The 12,149-nt window shown below is 39.1% G+C and overlaps 1 protein-coding gene across 1 annotated transcript; it reads left to right on the forward strand.

The window, feature by feature from the left end:
- The first annotated feature begins 1,000 nt into the window (after positions 1-1,000).
- Positions 1,001-10,970, forward strand: etfb (electron transfer flavoprotein subunit beta). The gene is made up of 7 exons (XM_039806634.1): positions 1,001-1,147; positions 4,764-4,922; positions 5,648-5,806; positions 5,940-6,002; positions 7,554-7,712; positions 8,570-8,784; positions 10,299-10,970. The coding sequence occupies exons 1-6, from the start codon at positions 1,094-1,096 to the stop codon at positions 8,738-8,740; spliced, it is 765 nt and encodes a 254-aa protein (XP_039662568.1). The 5' UTR covers positions 1,001-1,093; the 3' UTR covers positions 8,741-8,784; positions 10,299-10,970.
- Positions 10,971-12,149: the final 1,179 nt, after the last annotated feature.

The raw sequence follows: 12,149 nt of genomic DNA on the forward strand, positions 1-12,149 counted from the left end.
AAGACAAAAAAAAATCTGAGTAGTGTCCTGAGATCAATAATATTAAGCGTATCTTTAACGGATAAAAAGTGACTGGTCTGTCCCACGTTTGAACAAGCATGATATGAAACGTTATGACCATAGACTGTATATTATTAATTAATAATATACAGTCTATGGCTATGACACTAAACATTATTTATCCCCAGAGAATAGTACAGAACACTTGTGTCCTTGCAAAATGCAGCGCCTCCTACATCCCAGCATTTAATGTCTTCTGTTTATTTTAGTTAATTTTTAATACCCTTTCACCATCACTTGTCACACGCTTTGAAGTTTATTGTTGAAGTTATGAAGTTTATTCATCCAATTTCTCCAGCCATTCTCACAAAATACACTGTGCAGTATTCGTGGTGCTTTAGCAGTGGTTTGCTAAAGGATTTTGACTTGGGCTATACTTTACCAAGGTTAACAACATACATTCACTTCACCCACACCAGTACCAGTACCACTACAGCTAAAACTAATCACGAAACTTTGAATAAAACACATTATAACTTTGTAAATGATCGTATAGTTTACCAAGTCATACCTATGTGTAACTTGCCATGTAGGCCTATTATGAAGATCTTAATTAAGTGACTTGACAACCCTACAGTTTGCCGTGAACTTTGCCACACATAAAGCGGAACGTTTCTTCTTCGGCTTTTGTTTACGACCCAGAAATGAGGAGCAACACTTTATTCATTGGTGATTTGTCGTAATTCCCACAGTTGAGCAATTTAAACCATCAGGCAATCGATTGTGCCCATTAAAATGGATTTAACACGCTTTCCCAAAAATCCTAAATAAGTTTTAGTTTGTCATTCACTAAGTGAAACCAAGGCGACACCGAGTGACTTTTTGTTGAATTTGACAACGATTCAACCGCGGCTCAGCCAATCAGTGTAGAGAGCGTTACATATCGTCACTTCTCATTGGCTGGAATGGGAGGTGGTCCCTCATCTTCCTCCTCTGGAATCACCCTAAAATAAGTCCGACCTCTCCTCCTTGGGTGAAGGTTCATTGCGGTCGTTAGCTGTCTACTACTGCATAGTTAAACATTTCAGCAAAAATGTCTGGCCGTGTCCTCGTCGGAGTTAAGCGTGTCATTGACTACGCTGTTAAGGTAATATCCTTTCAACGAGCGTATTTGGGTTTTAAAGTATTTTTCCTTGACCCACTCACTTGACTTTCTGTGTTCAGCTAACGTAACGTTAGCTAACGTTAGCCTGTTGACACCAGCTGTCTGTGGCACAAGAGCTAAGTAACACAACTAACTGTTCACGTATTTGACAGATAACCTGTCGGTCTTCAGCTAAACTCATATGGTCGTTAGAGCAAGACTGCAATGTACGACTTCCTGCTGATTACCTGAACAGCTGTAAGGCTGATGTTTTCTAGTTATGTAACCTAATGTCTAGCTCGCTGAACTATTGACATGTTCGCCTTTAAATCAGCTTTTACACAATGGTGTACGGTACAGTCACACAATTATTGTCATCTCAATTTTTCTTTCACTTTAGCGAGAACACAGTCTCACCAGAGATAAAGCATTAGGCTAAACCGTAATCAATATCCGTTTTGCTGTTTGTTCGCAACAGCTTCAGCTGCTGTTCAGCTGAGCAGGGTCTTAGCAGTGACACATCTCTAGGTTCTTCTGCTTACCTTCAGGAAGATGAAAAAAAAATCGATTCAAATTCGTATCGCGATTCAAAATCGATTCATAGAATTCCAAAAATCGATTTAAATAGCTATATTTTTATTTTCTTGTATGTCTACTGCAATCACATGGGAAACGTAACTACATTTACATACTGTGAATCGAATCGTTTTTTAATCAAAAATCGATTTTGAATCGAATCCTGAGCCTAAAAATCAATATCAAATTGTGACATTTTCTGAATCGTGCACCCCTATTGCTTTACATATGCTGTTATGTGAGATTGTGTTACATCATTTATTAAGACTTATTGATTATTTATACTCTCGTAATTATGTTTCACATATTGATCTGGCTTAAATGTTGCAATTATTATTTATTTAAACTTTGTATTCTGCATATGTAAAGTTATATAACATGTAGCACACACACACACACACCACACACACACACACACACACACACACGGTCCGTGTACTTTTTCGTTCATTCGATTTTCATTTCATAAACAGGTATTGAAAAACAAAAAACGATGGTTATTTGATTTTCGTTTTAAAATACAACATTTGAAATTGAAATACAAGGCATGTTTTCCTTTTCATGGTCAACAGGGGATGGGAGAAATTTAAAATATGCTTTGATTTTCATTTTCTATTTTATATAACAAAAATAAAATCACTCGAAAACAGAAACGAAGAAAAGTCTTGTTTTTTCATATTCAGAGACCGGATGTTGTCATTTCCAAGGCAACAGCGCCAGCCTAGCCTACCAGTGTTGCTTTCAGCCCAGGCTAAAATTACTTTGGAAACCTATACTCTTGATAATGCTTGGGGGGGATTTTATTTCATAATGTCACATGTATTTATTCCCCTCTCTCCCTGCCTCCCTCTGACTCTCTGTCTCTACCCGCCGCAGACAACTTCGCCCAAAGAGAGTCGAACCAGCTGAGGAAACAGACTTTCGGTTCACGGCTGTAACGTTACCGTTACGCCACCGTTAACAATCCCAGCAAACTTTCTGTTGCTGATCTGGCAGAGTCACCTGTGGTTCGGGATCAGATCATGGGAATCAGACCTCCGGTGCTGGGTCTATTCTAATATTAGCTGCTGCTGCAGCTAGCTAGCAGCTAGCCACCAGCCCTGTAACCTCGGTCCCCGCGGTTTGCTTCCCGGGACGACTGACTCGATCTGGTCCGTCTGCAGAGCTGCGTTACCCGCTCTAGCTGAGCTGGGAATCTGCCGCGCTCGTGATTTATTCATATTTTATTTTATTTGCAGATAGTGATATGCTATGATGCACTTATGCACTAGCTGCTTTTAGTCTGAGTCTGTGAGATAACCAAACTTCCTTTAAATATATAACGTGCATATAAATAGATGGAATAAATAAAAGTCCCTCGAAATAAATATAAGTAAAACATACATGTATTTAGGCTATTTAACTATTATGACTAATGCCTATGTTCATGTGTATTTCCTCATTTATGTATTTCATGATCTATTTCATAGCCATATGTATATTTATGTAAAGGGGGGCAAAAGGCTACAGATTCCCTCAGCTGCAGCAGGGACATTCTAAAGCGGCTTAACGTGGAAAGCAACTTTAATGTACCTAAACAATGATCAATCAGATATCAGTCAGTTATCAGTCAGATAACGTCCATGACTTGGGTTGGATTTTTTGATCACTGTTTAGGTACATTAAGCTTTTTCCTTACAATATCCCTTAATGAAGCAGAAACCCTTAATGTCAGCTACGTCCATTGGGTTAGATTTTTGACAGTTTTCAGTGGTTATGAGAGAGAAATTTGGTAATCCTTGATCATTGCTCATTGATCATAGAGCGGGTAACGCCAGCTCTGCAGAGTCAGTCCCGGGGAGCGAACCGCGAGGACCGAGGTCACAGGGCTGGTGGCTAGCTGCTAGCTAGCAGCAGCTAATATTACAATATTAGTCCCAGCACCGGAGTTCTGATCCCCATGATCTGATCCCGAACCCCCGGTGACTCTCTGCCAGATCAGCAAGCTTAACGGCAGCAACAGAAAGTTTGCTGGGATTGTTAACGGTGGCGTAATGGTAACGTTACAGCCGTGAACTGAAAGTCTGTTTCCTCAGCTGGTTCGACTCTCTTTGGGCGAAGTTGTCTGCGGCAGGTAGAGACAGAGAGGCAGGGAGAGAGGGGAATAAATACATGTGATATTATGAAATAAAATTCCCCCCAAGCATTATCAAGAGTATAGGTTTCCAAAGTAATTTTAGCCTGGGCTGAAAGCAACACTGGTAGGCTAGGCTGGCGCTGTTGCCTTGGAAATGACAACATCCGGTCTCTGAATATGAAAAAACAAGACTTTTTTCGTTTCTGTTTTCGAGTGATTTTATTTTTGTTATATAAAATAGAAAATGAAAATCAAAGCATATTTAAACTTTCTCCTATCTTATTTCGACCATGAAAAAGAAAAAAAGCCTTGTATTTCAATTTCAAATGTTGTATTTTAAAACGAAAATCAAATAACCATCGTTTTTTGTTTTTCAATACCTGTTTATGAAATGAAAATCGAATGAACGAAAAAGTACACGGACCACACACACACACTATATGGCTTGAACTATATGGACACTTCTGCCCATATTACGTTTGTGTACTTTTGGTTAGTTTTTTTGGCTAGGTTAATCAGTTCTGTTTCAGGGAATTCTTAAAGCTTCATCATACAATGACAATAGACAGACAAGAGTATGCTTCCTACTTTGTGGCAACAATTTGCACAAAGCCAAGTCCATAAAGAAATGTTTTTCCAGTTTGGTGTGGAAGTTGTTTTTTCTATAATTTTCCAACAGTAAACCAATAAATGAAAGTAAAAAAAAAAAGAAGGAGATGAGAGCTTATCCAAAGATGAATACATATTTTGCCAGCTACACGGCTCCTGTTTAAACATGCATCACTTGCCTTTTAAGACACCGTGCTGTGTGAGTCTCTCTGTCATCGTGTCTGACAGTTTGCCCTAGAATCCAGGCTATCTGGATTGTTTGTTATTCATCTGGAACCCCCCGTAGTGACTCTGTCCCGTGGCCTTCTTCCTCCTCAGATCCGGGTAAAGCCGGACAACAGTAGCGTGGTGACAGATGGTGTTAAGCACTCAATGAACCCCTTCTGTGAGATCGCTGTGGAGGAGGCGGTCAAGATGAAGGAGAAGAAGCTCATTAAGGAGGTGGTGGCTGTCAGCTGCGGTCCACAGCAAGCACAGGTGGGTGAGATGGGGCCGGACTCTGCACCCCTGCCTTGTTAACCAATGTCCTGGAGACCCACAGCGTTGTGTGGCAGGTTGGCTACTTTTGGAGGGGTTCTTTTTTAGTGGTTTCACTATTTTATAGGTTTTCACTGGTCTTAAATACATTTTTAGTGGAATCATGCTGTTATTAAGTGTTATATGTATGTGTAATGTATATGTACATAATATAATGTCACAAATATGTAAAATATAATTTAATTAAATAGTTGGAATTCCATGTATACAACAGCCGGTGACATACAGTATAACCACAATTTTAGCTCCAGAGGGTTTAATTAGTCATGCTGTAATTAATCAGGACAACTTCAGAAGCGAGCCAACATGAGAAAGGAGGTATTATGCATAATGTGTTAAAGTTGTTATAGAAGTTACCTGTGGTTGTGTCCGTCTTTGATTGTTGATTTGAAGAAGGCCCGAGGGCCGACTCGTCATCAGAATAAAAAGAGATAGGCAAATGGAGCCAGAGTGTGCAACACATCTTATTTTCATTAACAATAAGTAGTCATTGCTAGATTTATTAATTATATATGGAGATAAATGTGGTATAAATTGTAGCCCCTACCACATTGTTTTTTAATCCTTTTGGGTTGGGTAAAATTTTACCTGGGGAGCAGAACCCCCTAATTATTCTAATTTCCCCTCAAAACAAGTTCTTTGACCCATATTTCTCCCTAACTTAGGAGACCATCCGTACTGCCCTTGCCATGGGAGCAGACCGTGGCATTCATGTGGAAGTGACTGGGAAAGACTATGAAACCTTGGGACCCCTGCAGATCTCCAAGATCATGGCTGCTTTGGCCAAGAAGGAGGAAGCTCAACTCATCATCCTTGGCAAACAGGTTAAAAAAAAAAAAAACGCAGGTTGATTTCACTAATTAAATCAGATCAAACTTCCTGCTCTCGTACTGTGATGAAGTTGCTGTGCAGTGCACTACTGTTACCTTTAATGACTGTAATGTGTTGCTTTCGTAGGCAATCGATGATGACTGCAATCAGACTGGCCAGATGACAGCAGCCTTACTGGACTGGCCTCAGGTGAGTTCTAACTTTAATGCAGTTATTCTTAACAGGACCAAGCCAACCTGTCTCTAAAATAAGAACAGCCTGTTGGCTTGACTCTTAAGTGATCTTCACTGTAAATGAGATCATGTCAGTTTCTCTTTTTTTCCCCAACTTTTTCTTCCAGTTTGTTTTTACAAAGTGTCAAATGTGTGACGTAGCAGTGCTGATATCAGCCTGTTTGCCCCCCAGTAAGTTAGCGGAGACTAGTTTGTGTCAGTAAGAGCAGCTGTGATCCACAGATCGGGTCAAGGGCTGCAAGGACAGTTGAGGTGAAGTTCCACTGGCTGGCCAATAGATGGAGCACTTTGTTGACACGTCTCACAGTTCTCACAGTGTAAAGTTTGAGCAGTGTGAGGCACATATTATAATGTAAATCCAGAAAATTTTACATCATTCTTACTCTATTATCACAAATTACCAACCTCATGACCTATTATCGTCAATTTTTTATTCTTAAAAAATATTATTTATTATTATTATTATTATTATTATTATTATTATTAATAGTTAATTATTAGTAAGAGATTTGTCTGTGCTTATGGTTCTTTATTTGTGCTTATATGCCATCGACCCGCCAGGGACTGCAGATTAAAGCCGTCTGTAAATCTGGCACGTTTACATTAGAGTCCGGATCGGGCCGAATTTTTATGTCCGAGGCCGGCCCGCGTCCGACAGAGCCGTGACTGAACCCGGCCCGAGCCCGACAGGTATTAAGAAATTTGTGTCCGAGCCCGACCCGAGCCCGACACAGTTAAAATCTCATTTATTTCCTCATACTAATGACATATGTAGGCTACGTTTGTTTGTGTGGAAAGCCCGCTTTTGTTAAGCAACTGTAGGAAGGCATTCGGAAATGTCAACAGATGAGCGCATTAGCGCACACGGGGCAACAAGCGCATGTTAATAAGCTGTTAAAATGTTCAATGGGTTAACCTTTCCTGATCGCTTCGTTTCCGACTGTGATCAGAAAACCAAGGGAGACTCGTTACCTCCAGGGCCCACGTTATAACATGAATAACCACTAACTCTGCTCGGGTTGCATCTACAACACGTCTGCTTCCTCTTTCTCTATCTCTCTTCTGCCCACTTACCACACACACACACACACACACACTGAGCTCTCAGGAGCTGCAGCACCATTTTACAACAAATGCCTTATCGCGCTGCTGTGACCGAGCCCGACCATAATTTCTAAATATCTGTCCGAACCCGTCGGCCTCGGGTCGGGTATCCATGCCTTAGTTTAGATGTTGGACTCAAATGCTCATGTTAATTGATGTGTCCCTTCTTAAATAAAATGATCAAACACATTTACCCTGGATTAGTTACAATTAAAGTGTAGTTGCAAAGTCCACTCGGCAGATGTGGCACATTGACTGTCTCATGACCTTAAATATCCTCACACCATTGCAAAGTTAGAAATGATCGTGTACGAAAATGTTTTCTAGATGGGACAGGATTTGACAACCGTTGTTTGTTTGTGTGTTTAAGTTTATGACTTTGCACTGTATCTTCATGTCACAGGGTACATTTGCATCAGAGGTGTCGTTGGAAGGAGACAAGATTAAAGTGGTGAGAGAAGTTGATGGGGGCCTGGAAACTATTAAGATCAACGTACCAGCAGTGATTACCGCTGACCTTCGACTCAACACCCCCAGATATGCCACCCTGCCTAACATCATGGTAGGTAGCAGGGAGAGGCAAGAATAAGGCATGAAATACTTTGCAGGAATGAACTTGGATTTTGTATTCAGAAAATGAAACTGTAAAAAAAGGCTAGATAAGATAGACTTTATGGATCCCACCCTGGGGAAATTCCCTGGTTACAGCAGCTCAACATTCAAACACAACAGGATAAGAACAATACACATTACATAGAATAGAAAAAAATACAATAGGAAATAGAAAAAAAAAAAGAGTAATAGAAATATGTACTCTATAAACACCTCCTTTTTATACAGATAGGTAAAATAAACAAATATACTATTAAGTAAATGTATACAACATTTTACTAAACATTTTCTATATAGCAGTCACTGTTCTTAATTGTTAGATTGACAGGTACTGTTATCAAACAGACTGTAATACTACTACTACTACTACTACTAATAATAATAATAATAATAATAATAATAATAATAATAATAATAATACATTTTATTTGTAGAGCACTTTTCATTGAAAAATCAATCCCAAAGTGCTACAGGAGTTTAAGAACAGGGTAAAAACAGAAGCAAACCAAAGAAGTAAAGAAAAAAAATTAGGATTTACGTGAATGCTTGCTTAAAAAAGGTTTTTAGGCCCTTCTTGAATCATTCAGTGGTTTGTGGAGCCCTCAGGTGGCCTGGGAGGTAATTTCACAGGCGAGGAGGGGCTGAGGTTTTTTTTTTTTTTTTCATCATGCGGAGCTTGGTCCTGGGGGTAGAAGAATGACTTTGTTTCCAGTAGCGGAGGTTACATTAAGAAACGTACAGTTAAGATACTAGTAAATAGTTCAGAACGTGTAGTTTACCCTTCTCCTGTGTTTTCCTACTTTTCAGAAAGCCAAGAAGAAGAAGATAGCCAACATGAAGCCAGCAGACTTGGGGGTGGACATCACATCCCGGTTGGAGGTGTTGAGAGTGGATGAGCCGCCACAGAGACAGGCGGGAGTGAAGGTGGAGACGGTGGAAGACCTGGTTAGCAAACTGAAGGAGGCAGGCTTGGTATAGAGGCTTTAGGAGCATGAGCACGGAGCACGGAACTTGGCAGAAGGGTGAGTACCACTGTAACTACCAATGTAGAGCCTGACACAAAATTAGATCATTATTACATAACTAACCAAATATATGAGCAACACCCTAAGCAAGGATCCCACAGAGTCAGTATCAAACAATTTACAATGATTTGTAAAGATTTGACCTACTATTGTGTCAGCTACAACCAACAATTATTTACATTAGCAAGTAATCTGTGAATTCTTTTTTAGATCGATCGATTTAGTCGATGAATTTGAAAATGTTGTAATATGAATGTTTTTGGGTGGTCAATAAGCCAAATGAATATTCCTGATAAACCTACAGTATATCGACCTCTTGATTATGACTTAAAGTGATGGTTCGGAGTAATTTCACCCTAGGGTCCTTTGCACCATGACCTCGAGCCAAACACTCCCCCAGAAGCTTTTTTCATCTGGGTCGAACATTGGGAGAGTTAGCGTAGAGTAGCGTTATCAGCTGAATAGCTTAGCGCAGAGACTAATGGATCCGAAGTGTCTCTTAACATTACCCCACTAATAATGCCCGAAATGATACCAAACGTCTACAGTAGTACAAATAGGTTATGCACTCATAAAACGATGGATTGTAAAGTTTGTAAGTACACCAGAAGTGTATGTAAATAACACTTGCCTGCTGGCTTCTGCTCTCTGCTGCTGCTGCTGTTACTACCGGGCAGTAAGAGTGCTTAGGGACATCTACAAATTACAACACCGAAAAGAGATGCAACAAAAATATATATATTAATTTAATGATTAAATAAGGTAATGTCTCCAAACTTACCTCAATTATAACTTGTCTCCTGCTAGTTATTCTACAGCACTTCCTTTAAAAAATAAGTTAAATTAATAAATATTTTTGTTGCATCTCTTTTCGGTGTTGTAATTTGTAGACGGCCCTAAGCACTCGCCTTACAGCAGCAACAACAACAGCAGAGAGCAGAAGCCAGCAGGCAAGTGTTATTTACATAAACTTCTGGTGTACTTACAAACTTTACAATCAATCGTTTTATGAGTGCATAACCTATTTGTACTACTGTAAATGTTTGGTATCATTTCGGGCATTATTAGTGGGGTAATGTTAAGAGACACTTCGGATCCATTAGCCTCTGCGCTAAGCTATTCAGCTGATAACGCTACACTACGCTAACTCTCCCAATGTTCGACCCAGGTGAAAAAGGCTTCTGGGGGGGTGTTTGACTCAAGGTCATGGTGCAAAGGACCCTAGGGTGAAATTACTCCGAACCATCACTTTAACTTATGACTTCAGCTTATGTATGTATGTATGCATGCATCAAAGTTACCTCCTGTGAGGAATGATAGAAATTATTTGCTCTGAATATTAATGTTACATCCTTTATTATCACCATCTCTTCATCTAAATAATAATAAAAAAAAAACCGAATTAATTGCTTTATCAAAGAGTATTATGTGTCTTGTGGTGACGGAAGCTAAACTAATAAAAGATTTTAATTGCAACTCATATCGATCTACATTCTCTTCTGTCCTTGCAGGACTCTCTAATGAATAACTGGACTGTGTTGCATAAGCATACCCGGAGGACTGTCTTATGTATCGGTCTAATCCCTCTGTTTGAGGCCGGGACTCCTGAGGATATGCAGAGTACTGACAGGAGGGGAGGAGTACTGAGAAACACTGTCCTGCAGCAGCCCCAGACAACCCCAAAAGGATCATCTTGTCTTTTATGTGAATTTTAAACTTGCATTCATCTGTATCATAAGCTACTTATCTGACTTTAGACAAGAAGTCTTTATGCAATAATTGAAACCCAGAAACATCTATCACTATCATTCATGCTGCTGTTTGTATTACACTGTACACTACCAGTACGATGCATTTCACCAACAGGTACTTGGCTGTTTAATCTTGTGTATCTGTAGTCACACATGTTGAGAGGTGCCCTTTTTGTAAATGATATATGTAAATATGGACCCAAACATTGGTGAGATGATAACGTCCTTCAAGATTAGTGTCGTGTCTACTGGTAATTTGTGTAGTTTGTGTAATTGTAACTGGGTTTCAGGACTGCGTCGACGGTGTCTCTCAGTATGAGCAGGGGAAGATGATCATGAATCCGACTTTCACCGTAAGCGCCTCAATTCTCCGTTGATTGTGCCGAACATTAACATGACAATAAAGCAGCCAGTCTTTTTCATATCAAAATACACGTGACTGTTTCTTTTAGTATTTCCTTTAGTTTAAACTTGACATTGTAAATAGGGAACAGAGTGTGGTGGAAAAAAAGGGGATATTGGTTGGAGTGGTGTTGAGACCCTGGTGAATTAATATTATTTCTGTAGCACTGCTTTTACAGTATAAAATGCTAAATATCATTTGGCCTGTAACCAGCTTCTGCACCGTCTTATGTTAAATCAAGTAGTAAGACTTGAAAAACACAGATAATTAGGTACACATGGCTAAATCTGATTCAGTGTTATACAAAAATAAATCCTGCTTACATGAAAGTTTATAATGTTCAGTTTTTGAGAGGCGTTAATTCAACTATATGATCATTTTGGAAGCTGCAGTTTGTGCTGCTGATGAATTGTATTGCACTATACTGAGGGGTGTATCTAATATTTAGCCTGATGGGAATGGGGTGGACAAAATATTAGAAACACAAGCACCACAAACGATAGTATCCAAATGACCATTAAATTGAATTGCCACCTTTCTTGAAATAAAAAAAAACAACTAAACATTGCATCCGTTCAATATTAACCATGAAATCGTGAAATAATCTAATACATTTATAATAGTCATTGAAGTCCTAATGAAATGTAATTTGTAATGTAATCACAATAGCAGTGTTTATTTCAGGTCATTTAATTAAATTAAATTATTTAATTCCAGCTTTTTTGGTTTTAATCACTTGAAAGGCTAGCAGCAGCGTCTTTCCCAAAATTCTGAAATAAAAACAGCTGGAATTAAACTTTGTAGTCGTTTCATGTCATTGTTATATCAAATATTGTTTGTTTTATTTATGTGCTTATTAAGTTCAAAATGTCTTATAAATTAATATTAAACACGTTGGGTCTCCCCAAACATGAAGGAAGGGCGTATTGCAGGCAGGGCGTTTGTATTATGTATTAATTTGTGCACACATAGAGAGTATTGATGTGGGCCTGAAACTGCCACCTGAGTGTAAAAGAAGAAGAGCTGTGGTAAGGGTACCAGCAAGATGGAGCCCAGCACAGAGACCGCATTGCATAATAAATACAACAACTATATTACGAGTTACGATATTAGGAGACACGTTCACGTTAAATAATTTTTTTTTTTTTAAATTGTCTTCTTAACACAACAGAAATCAAACCGTCACTGTTGTGTGAAATGAGATATGG

Source organism: Perca fluviatilis, chromosome 7 (genome assembly GCF_010015445.1).
Source record: "Perca fluviatilis chromosome 7, GENO_Pfluv_1.0, whole genome shotgun sequence".
Classification (NCBI taxonomy): Eukaryota; Metazoa; Chordata; class Actinopteri; order Perciformes; family Percidae; genus Perca; species Perca fluviatilis.

Excerpts from the sequence above, each read along its gene's own strand:
- etfb (XM_039806634.1), top strand. The coding sequence starts at position 1,094 with ATGTCTGGCCGTGTCCTCGTCGGAGTTAAGCGTGTCATTGACTACGCT. Across the intron at positions 1,148-4,763 it reads TCATTGACTACGCTGTTAAG|ATCCGGGTAAAGCCGGACAA; the intron begins GTAATATCCTTT and ends CTTCCTCCTCAG. Across the intron at positions 7,713-8,569 it reads CCACCCTGCCTAACATCATG|AAAGCCAAGAAGAAGAAGAT; the intron begins GTAGGTAGCAGG and ends CCTACTTTTCAG.